Source organism: Lichenostomus cassidix, chromosome 2 (genome assembly GCF_008360975.1).
Source record: "Lichenostomus cassidix isolate B80296 chromosome 2, HeHo_3.0, whole genome shotgun sequence".
NCBI lineage: Eukaryota > Metazoa > Chordata > Aves > Passeriformes > Meliphagidae > Lichenostomus > Lichenostomus cassidix.
In genome coordinates this window covers 127,036,606-127,058,258 of record NC_139482.1, presented here as the reverse complement: position 1 = coordinate 127,058,258, position 21,653 = coordinate 127,036,606, and the positions used below count along the sequence as shown (strand labels likewise).

Sequence of the window (21,653 nt, the reverse complement as noted above, 5' to 3'; positions counted from 1 at the left end):
TCTCCAGGATAAAAGATAAAATCACATTTTATTCAAGCATATTTGTAGCTACTCATTGTCTTTCTAAAATCCCAACCTTATAACAGCTGCAGTTATGTAGTTCTTCCAGAAATTTTTGAGTTTTGGATCAGTGTTTTAATGTCTCTTACAGGATCACATGCAGAAGTAGTAGAGATATTATTTTCAAGTAATAATACGAAAATAGTCCATATTGAATGATTAAGATTAGCTTTATTCTAAATGAATAATTTCTAATATTACTTTTTTATACCTACTTCAGTATCTGATTGCATTCTCTAAGAAATGCAAGGAAAGCAAACAGTCTTCAAACCCAGTCACAGTGATTACTGAAGCCTAAAGCACATCCCACCTTGTTTACATCATCACATACCTGGCTGCTCATGCTATCCTTCTGGATTATCTTTAACAGGTCAGCGTGAAATTTTCTGGCATTCAGAAAGACTAACGGGCTGTTGACTGAAACTATTTTCACCTGTTTTAACGATTCCTGTGGAATGAAAGAAGCACAATGCTGAAAAGGTCATCTTGGATTTGGAGACCAAACTCCAGACTGATTTCTTTAAAAATCCTGAAAATACCTGTAAATTAACCTAGAAGGAGCTTTGGATTGTGAGAAGGATTTAACAGATAATTCTGTTGAACAGCCTTCACACACAACTCAAGTAAAAGTAATAATTAATATACAATAAGTAATATATAATGAAAATTATTTGTAATTTTAGTTAGCATAAAAAAGCATACTCATGATACATAATACTAAGAACTATTAGCTAGCAATTATAATGGCACTATTTCAGTTGGTATGATCCCCAGTTATAGGGAAGGTAACATTTGCAGACAGGCAATATATTTTATTACACAAACACATCTTCAAAAAAGTACACAAGGATTCAGGGCAAACACTGCAGGTGGTTTAGTGAAAGCTGGCAATATTAATCTTGCTCATCTGAAGATGACCTTAGTACAGAGATAGTTCTCCATGAAAATACTTAGTGGATCCAGATCAATCTTGAGTGGCACACAAAGCTTTACCAGCACATATCTACAACCAACACAATAATCTACACAAGAACCATCAGTCGACCTTATCCTGTCTCTGCACTTCACTAAATAAGCTATGGTAAGAACCATATTGCTAGTACTTTCAGTCAGACTGTGCAGCTCAAAACATAAAAGTTACACAGCAGAACAATTTTGGAAGGACACCAGCTAATGCTCAGAAACCCCCAGGCACAAGTGGGAGACATTTTGCACAAAACAAGGGCTATTTCTCTCACTCTCAAGGTGTACTTATAAAACACCTTCCAAAACCAGTAAGAAAATTAATATTTATATATTACTATATTGGACAGCAGCAAGACATGCTTAAATACTGGTTTCGTAGGAGGTAGAATTAAGTTGATTCTACTGAACTCCCAATTTTCCACAGGTTGTGTGACCATGAAAACAAAAGTGCAAGAGAATCTAGGTGAAAAAATCCTCTCTTCCTAACAAAAGTCATGTAACAAGGTCACAGTCAAACACAAGTAAGTGGGGCTGACACAGAGCATTTTTTAAGTAGTTGTTTGGGATTGCATTGAAGATATGCAGTTTTCCCAACAGACTTTCAAGCAAAACAGGAATGGAAATCTTCACCACAAACCACATAAAGTATCTCCTTATTGTAGGCTGTTGTTCAGACTTCTGGGAATGAGATGATCTCTCAGACACCACCACAGTGACCATCAAATAAAGGAAACATTTCAAACATCCAAAACTGAGGCAAAGAACCCCAGACTATGTATAGCGACTTTGCGCAATTTACCTACGAATGTGATTGTGGCAAATACCACATCACCAACACACCACAGTCAGACAAGTGGCAATGCCTAACTGGCAGTTAAAATGTCTCAGTTTTTATGAAATAGAGCTCTAAAATAAGGGCAAAACAGGGGACGGTATATGCTTGAATGGAGAAATACGCTGACATCCCACAGATTCTCATAAAAACAATGCTATACACAGCTTGGTGTGGAGACAATTGGACACTTCACTGCCATAGCAGCACTGGAAAAGTAGAAGATAAAAACTAAGAAAAAAAGGAAGACTGATGAGCAGAGATCAAAGCCTGTGATGATCAAGCCTCCAAAAGTACAAGGTGCAAAATCTGAAAGGCTTAAATCATAAGGCCAGATCAAACAGATTGCAGACTTAGGTATCATTTTTTTTTGTCCAGAATGGACAAGGTCAGCTGTGCCTAAATGTGACCCGCCAGTTATTCCTGGCTTGATATTTTCTTAATAGGAACTGTTCAGAGAAAGATGAACTTCCTCTTTGTTGTGTCCTTGCTAAGAAAGCAGGAAACTTATCTCCTGTGTCTGTCCCTGCCATCACTTAGCAGGCTCTGGGCAATTGCCCTGCACACTCTGCACAGCCCTGGCTCTGCTTAGGTAAGAGTTCAGTGCCAGCGAACGAACGCCCACAATGAAATGTGTTTCACATAAGCTTCTAAATACCCTTTGATTTTTTCCACATTAAAGTGTCTTTTTGCGTATTGATGAAATAACCCTTATAAATCCACAGATCTTAATGGCAGGGTAGATCATTAAACTTGCATATTTTCATGTTTAAAAGTCCTGTTGTTTATGTTAAATCTGTTATTTACCAGGGAAACTTGGATCCGTCTAACAGTCATACATTAAAAATTACCCTAAATGCCTGCTGCAACCCAGTGACTCTAAATTCAATTAAAGGCATATTTTCCTTCTTTGTTTTGTGTAATAAGCTCTTGAGCAATTTGCTTCTCTAACATAATGTTATTTTCCCCACTGTCTGTAGACACTAGCTTGTTATTACTAGGTTACTGGCATTAATCTTACTGATTAAGGGGAAAAAAAGGCAGTGGAGCAGTAAGCTTAAAAAAAAGTATGTATAGGCATTTGTACAAAATACTTCATGAACCAATAAGAAAAATAGTAGGCAAATCAAATTTTGGTTACCCACCTCTGACAAAGTTACTCCAACATTTTTATTAAGAATGAAAAGTGATACAATAATTGACAGCTGGGCCAGCCTCAACAACAGAGTTTTTAATTCGCATTTCAGAGTCCTCCCCATTCTTATATACCTTTCACATTCCAATGTTTCTCAGCATGCCAAAACAGTAAATGCCCCTGAGCCCCTGGAAGTTCATATTTTGAGCCCAAGATAGCTCTGATGGGAGACATTTGCCAGAAACAATAAATTATTTAAAGAAGAGCTCCTTAATGGTGAAGCAATAACTGCTGAGCATGTGGCTTACTCATACATAAGATCCTTCATAAGCATTAGGAAAGGAAAAAGGACGTAGGAGAAGCTGGGCCATGGTGGAGAAGGCAGGATGGCCCTGTGGTGGGGCTTTGTGCTCAAAGGACACATGGTTCTACTTCTCTCTTGGTTGCTGACCTACCAGTTCATCGTGGATGAGGGAGTTCACCTCTCTGGGTCATTACCCTTCTCACCACAGACCTGAGCAAAAGCAACTTTGATCATGATTGCAATGAAAATAACCAAAAGAATCTGACGGGTTGATTTAAGTTTGTAAGAAGCCAAATTTTAAAGGCACAGTCTTTGGGAAAATTTCTTCCATCTATTTTTCATGTGCTCAAACCCTCAAGCACCCACAGGGTGCTGAGATGTGTGAAGCAGTTTGTGACAACTTTGTGGTGCTGCACCTCTTTGCCCAGCCACATGGTGTCCCCTGGGACACCTGGTCACAAGGGGCTGGTGGCAGAAATGGCTTCAGAAAAGAGATTGGGGATGATGAGAATACCAAAGGACTTTTAGGAAATGTGATAAGAATACAGAGACTGCTATTGTCTGCTCAGGTTGCCCTTGCCATTCGTTGCAAGAGATTTCCTTAAATTTAGGAATTAGAAAACTTTTAGAACAAGCAATTCATAACTAAAAGTGACAAACTAAGATAGATCTAAGAGGATTTGCCTAACTTCACTTTGCAGACAAGCAGCAGAACCATGAAGATATTCCAATTTCTGATGGCCAGCTAGGTTTTTTTTCATTATGTTATAGTGGCTTTAGATTTCAAGTGGTCATATAATAAAAACATTCTCTTGACTCCCTAATTACAATCTGGTAACTAACGAGAAAACAAACAAATCTGAATTAGTGAAACACACTCACAAAAAGTTCAAAAAGAAATTAACTTACACAATTATCTTCTGCTTTGTATTTATACTCCACCTCTTTCATATTTTTCAAATTCAGTGTCTTTGCTCTGTAATCAGTACATAGAGAAAAGTCTGTACAGTAAATCATTAGTGGTCTTGAACAGAAACAATAAGACACTCACGCCAAACCACAGCATAGCAGTTTTAAGGTCCAATAAGGCAACCTGTGCATATTTTTGTGAATACAGACCTTATCTTTTCTGATAATAATCCACTTAGAGAGTAAAATGTTCATTTTAGAATTATGATATCCCTTTGAAAATATGAATAATGAAATTCTCTGATGAAGAAAATTTTAATTTTCATTAGCTGTCCAGAGAGCTACTTCCAAGTCAAGATAGCTGATATATAACATATAACTTCAAAAGTAAAGAGGTTTAAATAATATTTTTTACCTGCAAAGTTGTATTGTAAGGAAAGAGAAAATAAATACATTGAATAGCTGTGGGTCATGAAAAATAAAGATATTTTATTTGACACGTTTGTACAATGAAGCAGAACACTGCACTCTAGCTATCAAAAAGAGGGACTTACTGGAAAGGACCAGTTTTCCTGTGCTCTCTACACAGTGAAAACAGAAAGTTGCCTTGGAAAGGGAGCTCAGTGTAGGATTTTCTGATTCAATATGTCATTTGCAAGAGCACATTTAACTGCAGAACACTATGGAAGTAGTGATCCTCTGAGACAGATGCACCAATATACGAGGAGTATTTGCAGGTATTGGGGCCAGATAAATGAGCCTTGCAAATATCAGCTGTTCTCTCATCTTTGCATGAATGAAGCTGTAGCTGCTGCTGGTTTTGATACAGTCTGATACCTAATATGTACCACATCCAATACTCTGACATCTGAACAGAAACTTTACAATAAAGAATCTGTGGTATTTTTCTTGCTTCACTCCAGCTAATGCTTTTGCTCACAACTGCATGGCTTAATACAATTTATCCTGCTAACCCCATCTGTGCTGTACCAATCTGAAGGCTGCTGCCTTGTTCAATGCCTTTAGATGGCATGGACAATTGTGCAATCAACACAGAGATCACTGGGAAGAGACTTATTTACATTAATTAGTGCAGGTTCAGACTCAGGTCTCCACTAGACTGGGCTCTTTTGAGTTAGCTATCCATCCCTTTCTGCTGTTGGAGAACCTCTAACATCCAGGCCCAGGGTAAAAACAACATGAAAATTTGCCTTTTGCTTTACTGACAGAATTTACCAAAATTTTAGTTTGTGGAGTAGCACAATATTATCACAAAGGTACTGATTGATTCAAGCAGAAACTATCTCCCATGATTTTTAACTGCCTTGAAATTTTGAACTATTTTCATGCTGGTTCTGCAACTTATCCTATGAGAACAGAGCTGTGCACAAATGTCCAACACCATTAACTTTAACAAGCATTTAATCGAGCTGTCTATGTTGTGCTTAATTTCAGTGGGATTCAATGCTCATGCAAACAACTGCAAGCAAGCAGCAAGTCATTTTCAGGACTGGTGAGCTGTGAATTAATTCTGTAGCACAAATCAATCATGAAACTCAGCTGATATTTCTTTTTACTCATGATCCAAGCAGCTACTGCAATATATTCAAAATAATAGATTAATTTCTTATCGCTCTAGTTTATTTGCCCTGACTTTTCTAATTCATACACAGAACTTACACTTTTTATTAGACATTAGAACAGTTGTGCAGTTATGTTTCATTAATCCATATTAGTAGGACAATTGTCAACTACCAACTCTGTGCAACATAGTACCTAGGAGTTTCTAAAGGCTATTAGTTACTAGAGCTTGTCAGACATACTTACTCCTTAAGGAGCAAATAAATATCCATTGGAAAAAAAATTATTAATCTTCCTGTTGATTTTATTCCACCTTCACATAATGAATCATAAAGATGTGTAATAATAAGAGAAATCACAAAATAAGTCTGTTTCATAAATGGACAGTAAATGCACAGATGTGACTTTTCCTTTTGAATTGTCTTATCTTTCAATTTCCTGCAACTAAAAACCTGAAGTTTAGTTGTTAAATTTAGTGTACCATATGTCTATCCTGACTGTGAAGCAATATGCAGAAAGAATACATAATGATGTGCATTAGAACATTTCAATAAATTGTTTCTTACCTGGGAAAGCGGAAAATCACAATTACTATAGTGCAGACAACGCCATACAACAGTCCCACATTAGCAGCAAAGCATATTGTAAACACGTAGGTACTAACCCATATGCTCTTTAAGGAGGGGAGCAAAAAGAAGTAATTAGTTTCAAATTTTATAGCAGTGTGCATTTTATGAATCAGAAACAAAGGTTTTTAAAACTGAGTTTAAAAACTAAGATAGTGAATATCTTTGAACTGGCAAATACTGAAGACTGAATTAGCAATTAAAATAATGCCTCCCCATGGGAGACCACATACAGCATTACTCATTCCAGTGCTCACAGAGGTTCCTTCCAGGGTTACTTAAAATATCATATGTACTTGTGCTAACAGCTTCATTCAGAATGAACTCAGTTGTTTTGGAAAACCTGTGTTTTATTTTTCACATTGCAAGTTCTTGCCACCTTCTTCTCTGCACAGATTTTAAATCCTCCTTTCCGTTCACATAATGAGGTGCCCTAATGAGGTGACATACAGAGAGCTTTTCTCCCACTAATCATATAAGTGGGAATAACAATTTGCAAGGAGGCTGATTAAAAGTGACATTTATCAGAGTACAGCTGACTAAAACATCTCAGTAACAAATAAAAATTACTGGGAATTAATTCCTTCCAATGGAAATGGTGAAGTTTCATAGTACTTCCCCATCTTTCAATATTTAAGTACTAAAACTTTGGATCCATTTTATATTCAATTTTAAAAAATACACAGAAGCATATCTGAAACTAAAGTCACTTGAGAAGAAATTTAAAACACTTATAAAAAAACTTTAACATTTCAATTTTTCCTTAATTACTTTCTTACCAGAAATTATCACTTTTATTTCCATACTACAATGATGTGTACAGCTAAGAGATATCCAGAGTTTACATTTAAAAGAAAAGTACAAATTACTCGATTTCTTAAACCAACTTTATTATACCTAACTGGTATAATAAAGCACATATTTCTTTCCTTGAGAGAGCCATAAGCAAAGACGGCTATCTAATCTTTATATAAAAGGTGTCAAGGAAGAATGGGAAGTGTTTTCACTCCTCTGGATATACTGATCCCCACAGGTGCCCATTTCAAGAATTACAGTGCTTCTTGTTCACGTTTGCAGAATAACAGCTCACATTACATGGCACAATCAGCTTTAAGATTATCCTTTCTGATGCTTTCACTTAACTCATGAAAGCCAGAGACAATAGAATACTTTCAGCCCAACCACAGGAATTTTGCTTGAGCAGATTTCAGAACTGTTATTTTATGAATTATAAAATGTAAGTCATACCATACTAACTTGAGCTTCACAGAGAACAGAGTATTATGTGACTCTATCAAGAAACTTTTCCTCCCTCATTTTCAAGATTCCTAACTATTCCAAAAGGCTTTTCAGTTTCTTCAACAGGGTGGCTGCTAGGTAAAGAGGTAGCTCATCCTCTGAAACTGTCCTCAATCACCAGTTTTATTTTAACATGACATCTTATACAAATTGTTGTGCATATATATGCAAAGAATACCTTTATGAGCAACAGATATTGAGTTCTGGTTAATGAATAAGAAAGTAATGCTGAGATTTATAAATAAAATATACATTTATAAAGAAGCTCACCTGATCATGGAAAGGCTAAGACAACTACCACAAACCTGAAATTCAGTGAGATCAACAGTTAGAGTATCTTAATAAGGCTGAACCCTTGACAACACCTGAATCCACTTCAGTGCAATCCAGTTCAGCTGCAGACCTGAACCTCTTCACATCTAATTAAAACACTGCTGCAGACTTGCAAAATTCTTATGTCTTAGAAGAAAACAGAAAGGATAAAAACCCAATACAAAGTCTGCATGGGAAGAATCAAAACCAAAAATGTTTAAGTACTGCTGAGTATTGAGAAAGCTAGATAAGTGCCTCTCCAGAAGCCTAGCATCTCACATCTTAACTGTAATCAGAGACTGCCATTGTTGTAGAGGCTGAGCCAAAACAATCATATTCTCATTAGTCAATCACCCTTTCAGTGCTTTGTATTGGCCTGAAATCATACTTCTTTAATTAGGGTAGCATCAAACTTGTAGAAAGATGTTCTGATAGACTTTTTTTTTTTTTTATTTCATGGGTTATTGCAAAGTTCAACAAAGAAGTCATAAAAATATCAAAGTTTTCCTTGGCAACTTACTTCAAGATGGTTATTGCATACTCCAGGACAGATAAAATCTAATCACTCTTCAAATCTTAGCAATAATGTGTTATAGGCACATGTTAATATCAAAAATCAAAACAAAATCCACCTTCAAAGTATCCTTGTACTGTACTAATTTAAGGAAAAACTCTAAAGAGGGAGAAAAGAAACAAGCAGAAGAAATGGATTTATGTTAACTCCTGTACATATCAAAAAAGTATCAGAAGCACTGGGAGGTACAGTGACTGTGTACAGCAGCTGTCTCTGTCTAGACTTTCCATTTCATAGGTTCTAACCATCCACCATTGATGAAAGTCTAAAATAGGGACTTGGTAGGGAAAAAAGCATATAAATAAGTTGTAGAATACTTTTTGAACCAAGGGCTAAACAATGCAATGCTAGGGTATGGTGATAATAAATGTTTTTGTACCAGTTTGAAACTGGTGTTATGCACTTCCTTTTTCATTGCAAACTGAGCAGATAATCAGCTATCTGAATGGGTGCAGTTCCTTGCACTCAACTATTTGCAGCACTGCTGTCTAGTTTCCTATCACAATCAATGGATTTGGTTATCAGAAAGAAGAAAATTTAGGATGCAGTTCCTCTAACTTCTACCCAATTATGCTGTTGTGTAATGGAGGAAGAGATGAACATGACTGAGCAGTTCTGTACTGTCTGTAGTGTGAGGCTGTGATGAGTTGCCCAAATAGAGGCCCATTTTGCAGTCACCAGCATACAGACTAAAGAATAATCCCATTAAAGTCGTCCTCATTCAGGCACTGTCTCAGCAGGAAGATGCTGGAGTCCTGCAGAAGGCTCTGGCTCTAAGGACTGAGTGACATGGCCATGTTCCCACATCCTGTGTGCATTCATCCTCACCACACCCTTCATCAAAACTCAGGATTCAGGTGAAGATCACCACAGCCATAGAGCAGGAACTACTTAATGCACTTAGGGACATGGTTTAGGGATAGACTTGGCAGTGCTGGGTTAACAGTTGGACTAGATGGTCTTTAAAGGTCTTTTCCAACATAAATGATCCCAGGATAATAAAGTGGTATGGTAGCTCTTTAATATAATTTTTCACAGGCATTCCATACACAATGGTTGAGACAGTATTTGTTTGCAAACAGCCCTGGAAACAGAGGGACTGATACAAATATTACTCTTTAAAATAATTTATATGGTAATCATGCTTCCAATGGATTAAGCATTTGCAAATTCCTTCCCACCCCACTGAGACCAACTACAGCACAAGTAATATAACTCAGACTAGCATATTCACTAATGCAGGAAAAATAGAAAATCTCCCTAGGATGTCATAAGCTAGAGGCATTGATGTAAAATTATTCTCACAGAAAAGATGGTTTCCTACTTTGTGGAAAATTGTTTATATAGCAGAGTCCTGAGAGCTCTCAGAGTTCTCTCATGAATCAGGACCCATGTGATGAACAAATTTAAAAGGCCATCTTCCTCCTGAGGATAATATGTAAAGAAGTTGTAAAAAAACCCAAGAAATTGCACTAAAAAGCTCCAAAATTTCAAGGAAAACCCTTCCTGGGCCCTCTCCTCTAAATATTTTGACAAAATAGATTGGCAGGATTTTGGATGCATTTCTCAGAAATTCACAAGGGCAAGATCTTGGAGGATGTTGTCAAAAATGAGACCCTCATTCTTGGATCTACTTTAATTGCTGAATTGCTGAATTAGTAGCATCTTCTTTACATCCTTAAATATTAATATATGTGCATACAATTACAATTCATGCATCTATAACTGCCTCTCATTACAACACCATGGAGAGAATGTGTAATTTTTACCGTAAATTCTTGCCATTCTTCCTGCTTTACAAACCAGGCATAAAACCTGGCTGTGTTTCAACTGTGGTAATTTTCTGGTCAACTTTAAAACATTTTTTTCTCTTTAAATGCCAGAGTATTTCTTTGCTGAACTTCCCAAACCCTTGCTATATAATTTACTCCTGAAAATGATCCTTATTCTATTATAATTTTTCACTTAGAGCATCACCTTCTGAAATACTTTGCCTCTATATTTGGTTACTTTCAAGTTAACAGCAAAAAGAACATTTTTCTTTAGCAGTTCAGTCAAACTCCTGAATAATATCTTACATTCCGCATTTAAAATGATTATGTTTATAAAGAACTAATCAACAAATAAATATTATTCATCCCATTTGTGTTTAATGAGATGCTTAAAGAAGTGTGAAGGAACAAAGTAACAAACTCCATAATATTCTGTTTCCATGCACTATCATTTGCCAGACTTACAAGCAAAACAAACCTGACTTCAATGTTACGTGACACACACCCTTCAAAGAATCAGTTCCAGAAAGGACAACTGCTAATTATTTCCAAATGTTTTGTTAGGGTTTCTATCTTCAAAACACTTTGGATAACCTGGGTGATGGAATGATTCATTTCCAGTGTTCTGTCAATCGCTGGGGTGAATCTTTTCAGGCCAAAATAACACCAGTGTAGTTACACAAATCACTGGGCTTGGTGGGGCTCCTCAGAGCAGGCAGCAGTGCAAGATCAATGTTTATAGCCTTACTTTAAACTTACTTTAAACTATTTAAAGCAAGATGATTTATCCTGTCAAGTTAAGGACTGATGGTAAAACTACTTGAAGATAAATCATTGCTCAAGTATGTTTAGTCAAAAAGATGAACCCAGCAAACTCCCCCATTCTATAACCTCTCGTAGAAATGATGACAGATGTCAGAGATGTAATAACTAACTACTCATACAGCCTTTTCTGCCAAAATCAGAAAAGCAAAAATCAATCAGGCTAGTCTATCTGTGAAGATGTAACAAATCTTGTGAGATTCCAGAATATCCTGCTGGAAAACGTAACTACTTATTATCTCAATGAACCAATAGAGAAGATATATCTCTCTCCCATAACTACCAATGTTTTTAAGTCCATTGTTCCCAAAATAATTCTTGATCCACATCATCCACCATTTCTGTCACTGGTAGTATGGGTTAAGCTGAAGAAAAAAATACAGTACAAGAGATAGAAAATATTTTCAGAATTTCACTGCTTGAGGAACATAATATTTTATGAAAGATATAAGTTTTCTTCTGGGTAATACAAAGAAAAACCCCAAAATCAAGTTTTCTGCACCTCTAGTTTTCTGCAACTAAGTGTGAAAAATCTCACCATCAAACTTGATGTTTACTCAGCTCTGTTTTCAATACTGAAATCCAGTACTCTATTTTAAAAAATGTTCTGTCTAGACTTAACCATTACTGCTGTAGAATACTAAGTCACTGGTGAATTCAACAAAGTCCAATATTAACTCAAATTACCTGTACATCCCACCACAGAAAAGGACTATGAGGTCAAAATACCTTTCAGAATATTGTTAACTGAAACGTATGGGATGTCAGCATGTATGTATTTACACAAGTGCATAGAAGTTTTGGTTCCACTAATTGGCCAATACAACTGAAATCTCCCACAGAAGAGAAATCCAGGAGTCTTCTTACACATGGATTCATCTTTAATATTTGATAGGAATTCTGTCAGACTATTTAGACTTTGCATTAAACAAGCTTTTCATACTATGTTTCTTTCCACCTCTCTACTTTTTCTGATGTATTGCTCCTCTCATAGTGCAGAATCTTTCACTATGTCCAAACAGTAGATATTCTGTTTGCAAAATCTGGAAGAGTTAAGGCAATTTACCTACAGCACCCCTCAACATGCATCTTTCTGCATCACTTGTGTTTCCAGTTCTGTTTGACCTGTATTGTCATTCCATATTCCTAGACAACAAAAATACCAAAATCTCTTCAATAATGCTACAATAGCAAAAGCATGTTAAACAATAGAGAAGACATAAAAATTAGACACATATTTGCTCACATTAACTCAATCTGTCTGTATACACATCTCTAGCATTAGGCTTGATTCTTTATCATTTACTAAAATATTATTCTTTAATACAACTGGTATTACAGATGCTGTTATTCTGAGCTGATAGTACACAAAAATACTACTAATAATATCTTGCACTTATCTCTTCTAGGGACACAGAACTATTAAAGTTTATTTAACAGGTATTTGCCAAAAGGTCTTAGGAAAACCTCCTTAGATTAAGTTTTACTTACCCAGTCTATTTTATCCACTTTCCAATATTTTTTTAAGTCACGGAACTGCATTAGCATCCCCTTCAAACCCACGACAATAATGCTTGCTAACACACACTGCAAAGACATAAAAACAAAAGCCATTTGCAGAATTGTTAGTGAAAACAAATGCCGTTTCTTTAATTTAGCAGTCAATATCATAATTAAATTATCAAAAAACGGGTTAGTATTTAGAATATGGGGTAAGCACATGTGTTCTAACAGCATCAACCCCTCTCCTTTTTTTTTTTTTTTGTGAAGGCAATCTACAGACTACCTAATTGTGAGCAAAATGACAGAAACATCAGGACTACCCAAGACTCTTCCATGCATCACCTTCTGCCACAGTATGAAGGACTCTAAAGGAAATAAGCACTCAACTTCTATGCAGTGAAGAATTTTAATTCCCCTTCCTCATTTCCTCCCCTTCCCCTAGAGAAGGTCTCTAGAGCAAAAGACCATTAATTTTGAAGCAAACAAATAATTTTTGTTCTTTTAATCAGAAAGGAGGGGGAGATGGATGAAGAAATCATCTAGAGCCAAATAGAATGGAGTACAAACTGATGGACTTGCAGTGCATAGATTGACTGAAAAAGTATATTAGAAGAGAAATAAATTACCAAGAAAGCAAAATCCAAAAAGTATTTTTAAAATATGGAGGGAAAAAGCTTACAGGAAACCAGTCAAAATTTATATATAATCCATATTTTAAAAAAAAGTGAAAGTAGGGAAGCAGTATAGCAAAAAAACAGGACATATTGTGTACCCTTCTTCAAGTGTCCTTACTTTGCATGGTTAAAATAAGCTATAAAAGGATCTGTGTTTGAAAAGTGAGAACTTTCATGACACCATGTAAACAATAGCTCAAAGTAATTTTAAAACATAGTCAAAACTTCATGCACATACATGGCAGAGTTATGGATAATTTTGGAGTTGCATTTTGCAGCTTTGACATGCATCTAGTTAAAATTAACTATTAATTTGTAATACCAAAAGCTAGATATAGGTTCTGTGAAAACATGACACACCACTTTATGGAGTTTTAGGGTAGGTGTATTTCATGACATATATAGAAGAATACTTCATAATCTTTCTGTAATTAAGCTTATATCACTATCTAAAATAATTTGTGTTAAATTTATCTGAAGAGCAAAGTTGTATATCATATGCATATCTGGAGAAATATCATGAATCTTCATTAATTTTTACCACTTTGTCAATTTACAAATCCACGGTAACCTGGATGTATATTTTTCATAAAATACATGCCAAAAGTAAGTAGAGGAGAAATTCACTTTTATATATGCTTACATGATAACCTATATATGTGTAAAATCTATTTGTCTTACATAGTCATATAAGTGACACATACAGATATGTCACCTCTGTATTTTGTGATTTTGAGATTTGCTGGACCCTTACTGTTCTTTTGGCCACTGAAATTAAATAGAGCTGCTTTAGAGGTTGATCTATCTTTCCCTGAAAGAAGTTATATTTAGAAAATGTTTGGCTTCTTAATCTTTAGCAAGGACAAGTACCATACCATAGGAAGCCAGTACAGCATTGGTCCAACGGCATAGATCACCACAAGAATGAATACACAAGAGATAAGGCAAGCCACCTAAAACAATAAACAAGAATTGCAGATCATTCAGGCTAACAACAATGACAACACCAAAAGAAATTGTGAAAAGGATAAATTACCAAATATTGTAGACAGAGTCAAGTATCAGATGTTGAAGGTGTTAACTATCAATGTATCTGTGGATTGCAGATGCATATAATTTCAGTTTTAATCTCTGATAATTACGTTTAATCAGCTGCAGTGAAAACATAGTGAGAAATCTCAACATCTGTGCTTGACCCTGCTGCCAGCACACTGACACAGATCAGAGCATCACTTACACACTTGGTTATTAAATGGAACCTGTGTGTGCAATATCTCATCCCAGAAGTTTCTCAGCACCCACTGTCATTCTCCAACTTATTTATAGCCATGAACCCTATGTTGTACTAAATAATAGGTCTGTCATAGCACTAAGCAAGAATTATGTATGTTATAATTTTTCCACAATAGAAGACTTCTAACTTCTTTTGCTGGGATTAACATTAAAAGAAAAGTCTTGTATTAAACCAGAAACCACTAACAATTTCATATTAATATGAGTATATTTAATTTAGAGAATATAGGTACAATTAAAAATATATTAAAGATAATAATGAATGCAAGTAATATGAATTCAGAAAAATATATTGTCTAATAATTATATATTTCTTCACAATATTTATAGTATTAATCTGATGGAAAACCACAGTACAACTGCACTGTCCTATTGCACCCTGAGTGAGCTCTGAGTACTTCTGGTCTTATAAATATACAGTTCAGATTCACAGAAGGTTTTTGACGATAAGTAGACAGATGCTCACTTTATTTTTATATTGATAATATGTTTCTTTACTAAAATAATTAGGTTTCATTTTAAGAGACAAGTTGTTAAAAACAAAACCAGACAAGTTGTTAAAACACTAGAAAATTAAAGTCATGGTGTACTTAAAAATATCATCAAGAAGTATAGGCAGAGTGTTTACAGAAAAAGGGACAGGAAATCTGCTGGTAAAGTCACAAGGAACTTTTCCCTTTCTGCCTTTATGAAGAGCAAGAAAAAAAGGTGTTGATTCTATTTGAAGGATACTTCTAGTCCATGATAGAGTTCCTCACTTCTGTTTTCTCCCAGGAAAATATATCACTGAGGAACAAATGACAAAACTGCAACCCAGGTATAACCATTTGAGAAAAAAGGGCTGCTCTGTGCCATTGAAAGGCTCTTTGCATTTCTTCCATGCCCTATGACAAACTGACTTCTCTCTATGTAATTAAAGCAAGGCTTCTTTTTGCCTAGGACCTGACTAATATTTGTAAATTATGATATTCTGATTTCTTCATTCTGCATAAACAGCAACAAAGGAGAGGATTAAGCTGATGTGTTGCTTTCCAAGAAAGCAGGATAGAGATTGTTATGCCTATTAAAATATTCTCATAGTGGTAACTCACAGCCATACTCTAACTGTTAGACACAGGCACTGCTATACTGTGAAACCAATGGATAAACCAAGCAGATTTTTACCATGCATTTGCTATCTTGAAATCAAATTATAATAGCCTCTTTTTCCATTTCATGTATTGAATAACCTTTTATCAGGGCCTTTGCCTACATCTAACAGAGCCAAAAGTGCTCAAATACCCTATATGCCTTCATGTTATAGGTCTGCAGGTTACCTCAAATCTTCAATGGAAAAGCCAGTACAACATGATGCAGTACAACTGCAAATTATACTGTCGATACATTAACAGGTTGCAGAAGAGAATGTCTGTGAGGATGATGGCACATGGTATGACATTGAATCCAACTAAAATATACGAAATAACTAATAACAAGTGGTAGCTAAAATATTTTCATATAAATGCTTTTCAAGATTATTGTTCTTTAGATTATTCATCATGATTAATTAAGTTTAGAGTACTCTGTAGGCTAATTGGCAAGTAACTAATATGTCAAATATTGAGTGAAGCCCTGTATATTTCCTTAGTATTGTGGCATCTGCATGAGAAATAATTGCAGAACATGGTTGAGGAGAAACAGCACCTATGGATTGCACTTAGCCTTGAGCCTCATGAACCTTTTCCTTGCAGCTAATGTCCTTTTTACAGGCAAGAGCAACAGCTACAAAATGACAATAGAATCATTGAATCATAGAAGTGTTAAGGTTAGAAGAGAACTTTAAGATTATCAAGTCCAACCATCAGCCCAGCACCACCACCATGTTCACCATTAAACCATGTCCTCAAGTGCCATATCCACACATTTTGGGTAAACTTCCAGTGATGGTGACTCTGCCCTTACTCTGGGCAGTTTGTTCCAATACTTTACGACACTTTCTGTGGGGGGAAAAAAAAATCCTGATGTGTAATCTAAACATTTTCTGGCTCCACTTGATGATGTTTCCTTTTGTACTGTCACTTATTTCCTGGGAAAATAGCAACAAACTCCAAAGGACATAACATTTATAAGGCAGGTTGCCACTGAAGGGCCCTTGAGTTTCAGAGGGCTGTGGGGACCCCCAGGGGGTTTGCTACCTCTCTTGTTCATAGGCACAATTCAGACAGATGACAGGCTGGCAGGGTCATAGTTATCATTCTCAGCAATTACAGTTCCCTCCTTCCTGAGTGACTGTAATGAGAACTTGTGGGTTGAATTTCCTACAGTAGAGAATAGCCAAAAAAAAAAAAATCCTCAAAAATCTAAATGTCATCTCTGTGGGCTCAGTGTACACTGAGGGTAGGACAAGTACACCATGTCACCAGGCAAAAGCTGGGAGATTACTTGCAGTTTTATTTTTAACAAACAGCTCTAAAGGTTACTTGCATTTTATTTTGGAAATCTGATAGAAGCACTAAATTAAATGTGATTTTTTCCCCAGAACTTCAGTTTAGGCTGCACCATTAAATCCATTAAGCACCATTAGAGGGCACTTTCGTTACAATGCTGACAAATTCACATAAACTGAAAGGGCTCTTACAGAGTTTTCTGCAGTCTGAAAACACAACTCCTAACTTCCTTGCTGCCAAAGACCTTACAGTTTATACTGAATGTAACAGGTAAAAATTAATAAGTGGAACCATTATCTCTCCTAGGAAGACATCGCTGACTGGATGCAATTTCAGGCAGATTGTTAAAAATGACAGAGCAGAGTAATTCCCAGGACAGAGGAAAAGGGAGACTAGGGCAAAACAATGGATAAATCAATATAAATTCCAGTGAGAATTATCCCAGCCTTAATTCTCTGACATACTTCACTCTAACCCGTTACCTGTGTTTTGGCACCCGTGCTGTATAAAAGTGCCGTCCGTCCCATTGCCGCCGCACTTGGTATGCAAAAGAAAAATGAAGGAATCACGTTGCTGAGACCATGAGCCAAAAATTCCTGCAAAGTTGTTAAATAAAAGATGTTTTTTTCCTATTGTTCTGTCATTTCAATGCCTCTTGCCAACAAAGGAATCCCCTATGTAAATATTAACAATGACAAAGGATGGACGCATTTTTGAGGGGAAAAAATCCCACAGGTACATGACAAAGGATTTCCCAACAGAATATATCTTCTCACAACTCAGAACTAATTTGAATGATAGGTCTTTTGAACCAGATTCATCAAAAGCAGGAGGGATATTTTGTTCACAGAATAAATGCTATTGCTAAGTTTTGAAGTTCAACCAAAATATTTACATCTTGATCCACATCTGCTTTTTAACTGGCCGGAGCCCCAAGTGGTGGAAACTGGAAACTCTCCAGATGGTTTCTGATTTATGGCTCTACTGGAAAAAGCCACTGATTTTTCCTCTTTTAGAGCATGTTTTAGTGAAAGTGAAGTGTAGTAGTCATACTATATGCATGCTGTCTTTCATCACAAATGTATGTGATGTTGTTCACAGACAAAATGCAGACATGTCTGAACAAAGATTCTTAGAAGAAAAAGTGGAGAAACCACCTTGTATGTGCAGCCTAAGATGAACAGTGTTTTCTAAGGAAGTGTTCCAACTTGGCCACCCAGCATCAGTGTTCTTCCTCACTGGCACTAAGGAGAAAGAGCTTTACCTGGTTGTCATCCACAGTGTATTGAAACTTTTTAGCAGAACCTTGAGCGAGAGCTAGTGAGGCTGCATAACCAACCAGTGCCACTCCAAAAGCTTCAGTGACTACTTCAGGCAGGACACTCATGGATGGTGGTTTTGGTGATGGCAACCTATAAAAAACAAAGACAGTAATTTTTTAAAAGCTTGGTATGTAGTCTCTATATACCTACAATTCATGCAAATACCAGGGAAACAATCTCTGCAGGAACAGCTAATTTTTGTGTTACTCATAAGGTGACATTTTTCAGTATTTTAGATTAATAAGATCTCAGTCTGCTGGGAACAGCAGAAGGAAATTTGTAGAAGATGAAACAGTTTCAGATGGAGTATTCAATTTGAAAACTTCAATTTGAGAAACTATAAAGAGATGTTGATAAATTAACTCTATGACTGACAAATAAAATTAGAAACCATTTGCTTATTTTGTAATGTTAGTAGAAGAGACTCTGTATTTTCTCCTTTGTTAATATAGTTATAGTTGGCTTTCCTGGAAAGTTAAATTTAAATCTTTAAAAATTTTGTATTCCTGTCAGTTATGGACAGTACAGACTTTTATTCCATCTAATGGGGATTGCAGTGAAACAACTCAAGTTATGAACCTAATCATCCCAGATTGTCTCTGAACTCTGCAAAAAGACTTTGGTCTCTCCAGAGCACAAATCACACTGTCTGAAAACAACATTGTGCCCCTAAGGTTTCTGATGTTCTCCACTGACAGTTAGGTATTTCAGATAAATCCCCAAAACTACACAGGGATGATCCAGGCACTGCTTCTGTTTATCAACACTACTTGTATGAAGTTAGACAGAAAATAAATTCCTGATTAAAGCTGCACAAATAGAGTTTACCTATTCATTACACAGAGAAGGGACACAGCCCTGTTTTAGTCTCAGATTCATAGCATGCTCTAAATACTCAAAACCAATTTTCTTTCTCAGAAATGTCCTTTATTTTATTTCTCTCAGTGCAAGCTGCCACACATGCTCTCTCTCATGCTGTCTTGGACTTGCACTTTGTGAAATTTAGGGAAACCCTGGCATTTCCAAGTGGGAGATTACACAACAGCTGTGCTCTTCCATACCAACCTGTAGAGTCTGAACAATTTGTCTGACAACTAATCTAATTTCTCTTTCCAGCTAATTATATTGATTTTTTTTGCCTTCTTTTCAAGGCCATGGAGAAAAGTATATCTCTAACTCTAGTAAAAATGTTCTTTTATAGATTAAGCATAATTAAATCTTTCACATTTCCTCAGAAACCACATTTTCTAAAATTACTATACGGGTGGGGAGAAACGAAGTGTAGCAATCTACAAATTTTATCTCATTGTAAATCCTTTCTGTTACAATAGCCCAAGGCAACCCTTCAAAAAGCAGGTTGCAATGATCTTGAAAGTAAAGAGAGTCCTGCCCTCCTATCATACATCATCAAGTACTTAGTACCTACTTTTTATTCCACAAAGTAATAAAAGCTATGAAAATGTACAAGAATGCATTTTTGTGATGATATCTATATAGATATGGCTTGTTAACATGGGATTGAATTGTGAGAGAGTATTTGAGGAGATGAGAAACAAACAAAAAGATTTTTACCATTTCTTATTTCAGAAACTACTTTGACCTTTTCAGAGACTGTTCTCAGAAATAAAGATATTTTTAAGCCACAAGCTAATGAAACCCACATTACCCTTTAGGAATATTTCCCACAACTTCTATCCCGTAGACGTATTCCATGTCAGCATAGTAGCAAGCAATGGATGTAGCAATTATCTATTGATTCAAACAGAAAAAGATATTACATTTGTATTGCTTCTGACATGGTCCCTGTTATTGCCATATCTAAGCACATGGCACTGTTCATACATTTATCCTTAGATCAAACCAGTAAGACAGGAAACTGTTACTATTATTTGATTTTTTTTTAATGAATATGGAAAAGAGTCAAAAGAACCTAAGATTTGGACACCATGATGAAGTGAGACTTCAGTACAGTTTATACATTCTGTGTTAATGAAAGAGATTTGTATGACTCTGTAAAGCCTCAAGAACTTTGCCAGTGTCCCAGAGCACTGCCATTCATGTGAGCAGCTTAAAGTAATTTGTAATTTAGATGTTCCTGAGTAGTCTGATTCATCTGGTGTTCCTCGAGCACATCTAAACCAGACTGGAAATGTTGACTTCAGCATAAAACACAGCAGAAGATGTGTCTGTCTCTGGTTTTTATGTTCCAGCAGGTATGAATCTTGCAGAGAGACTGGAAAGTTTGACCCTGAGGAGGTTCAAACATATTTCCTGTATTTCTTATGAGAAGAACACACAAATCCCAATAGAACCGGTATGGGTTCCAGTCCACAGTCCTTAGTTTCCTGGTACATTTTATCCAGTATTTTTTAAAGTGTAACACAGAGACCAGGACCACACTACCTCCTTTTCCAGCATTTTACCCTTGTAAATAATTTTTCCAGTAAAAGAAGAGTAATTGTGATAATGCACCCTGAAAACCACCTGTCCTTTATATTTTGTATTTTCTTTTGGAGGCTTAGAGAAAAACAGAAACCTTCTGATGCTGACCTGGTGCTGATCATTTCACTGCAGCTTAATCCTTAAGGGAGGGGTTTATGATGCAATAGCTAATTTCAATTTAGTCTATATCATGTTAAAGGAAAACTGTTAGTAAAATGATAGAAAGCAATAGCATAGCTATTTAACTTTGTTGTAGATAAATAACAAGCAACACCTAAGCCACAGCTACCCAGTACAAGACTTGCCTGGAGTTACAATGTGCCAGTTACTTTTCATTTTCTATTTCAAGCTTCTTACACTTCAACATTCTAGGCTTCATGTTCTTGTGATTATGTAAAAAGTATTAAACATATGAAAAATATTATACAAATTGGGAGCATATGTCACTTGTTTCTTAATTATTTAGCCAAAATGTTTCCTGTTCTTACAGTTAGCTTACAGCTATGAAAATCAGCTGTCCACTTAATAAGCAGCAGGTGTGGGTGTGGGTAACTACAGACAGCACAGTAAACTTCAGTAGGTTAGTTGAGCCACTGAAAGGTTTGTAAGAAAAAGCCTGATACACAGTTTTGTACTTACCAAAAGTAGATCGATGGGAAGGACAACTTTAATGTTTCTCTGAAATTTCTCATTCAGTTCTTTAACAAGAACAAGTACCACAATGCTCAGCAAGGAGAGAAGTAATGCCTCCAGCTGAACTGATCTGATATTCTCAAACACGTAGGCATAAATCTACAGTGA

The 21,653-nt window shown here is 36.0% G+C and overlaps 1 protein-coding gene across 2 annotated transcripts in view; it reads right to left on the bottom strand.

Moving 5' to 3' along the window:
* Positions 1–21,653, bottom strand: part of SLC26A7 (solute carrier family 26 member 7) — a 68,071-nt gene that overhangs the window by 13,345 nt on the left and 33,073 nt on the right. For both annotated transcript variants that reach the window (XM_085053178.1, XM_085053177.1), the window contains exons 5-13: positions 21,492–21,644; positions 20,077–20,159; positions 18,353–18,500; positions 17,571–17,684; positions 14,245–14,322; positions 12,684–12,779; positions 6,354–6,460; positions 4,207–4,273; positions 392–508 (exon numbers count right to left, since the gene is read on the bottom strand). In XM_085053178.1, the coding sequence (XP_084909304.1) occupies positions 392–508; positions 4,207–4,273; positions 6,354–6,460; positions 12,684–12,779; positions 14,245–14,322; positions 17,571–17,684; positions 18,353–18,500; positions 20,077–20,159; positions 21,492–21,644 (963 nt within the window). The remainder of the gene's footprint in view (positions 1–391; positions 509–4,206; positions 4,274–6,353; positions 6,461–12,683; positions 12,780–14,244; positions 14,323–17,570; positions 17,685–18,352; positions 18,501–20,076; positions 20,160–21,491; positions 21,645–21,653) is intronic.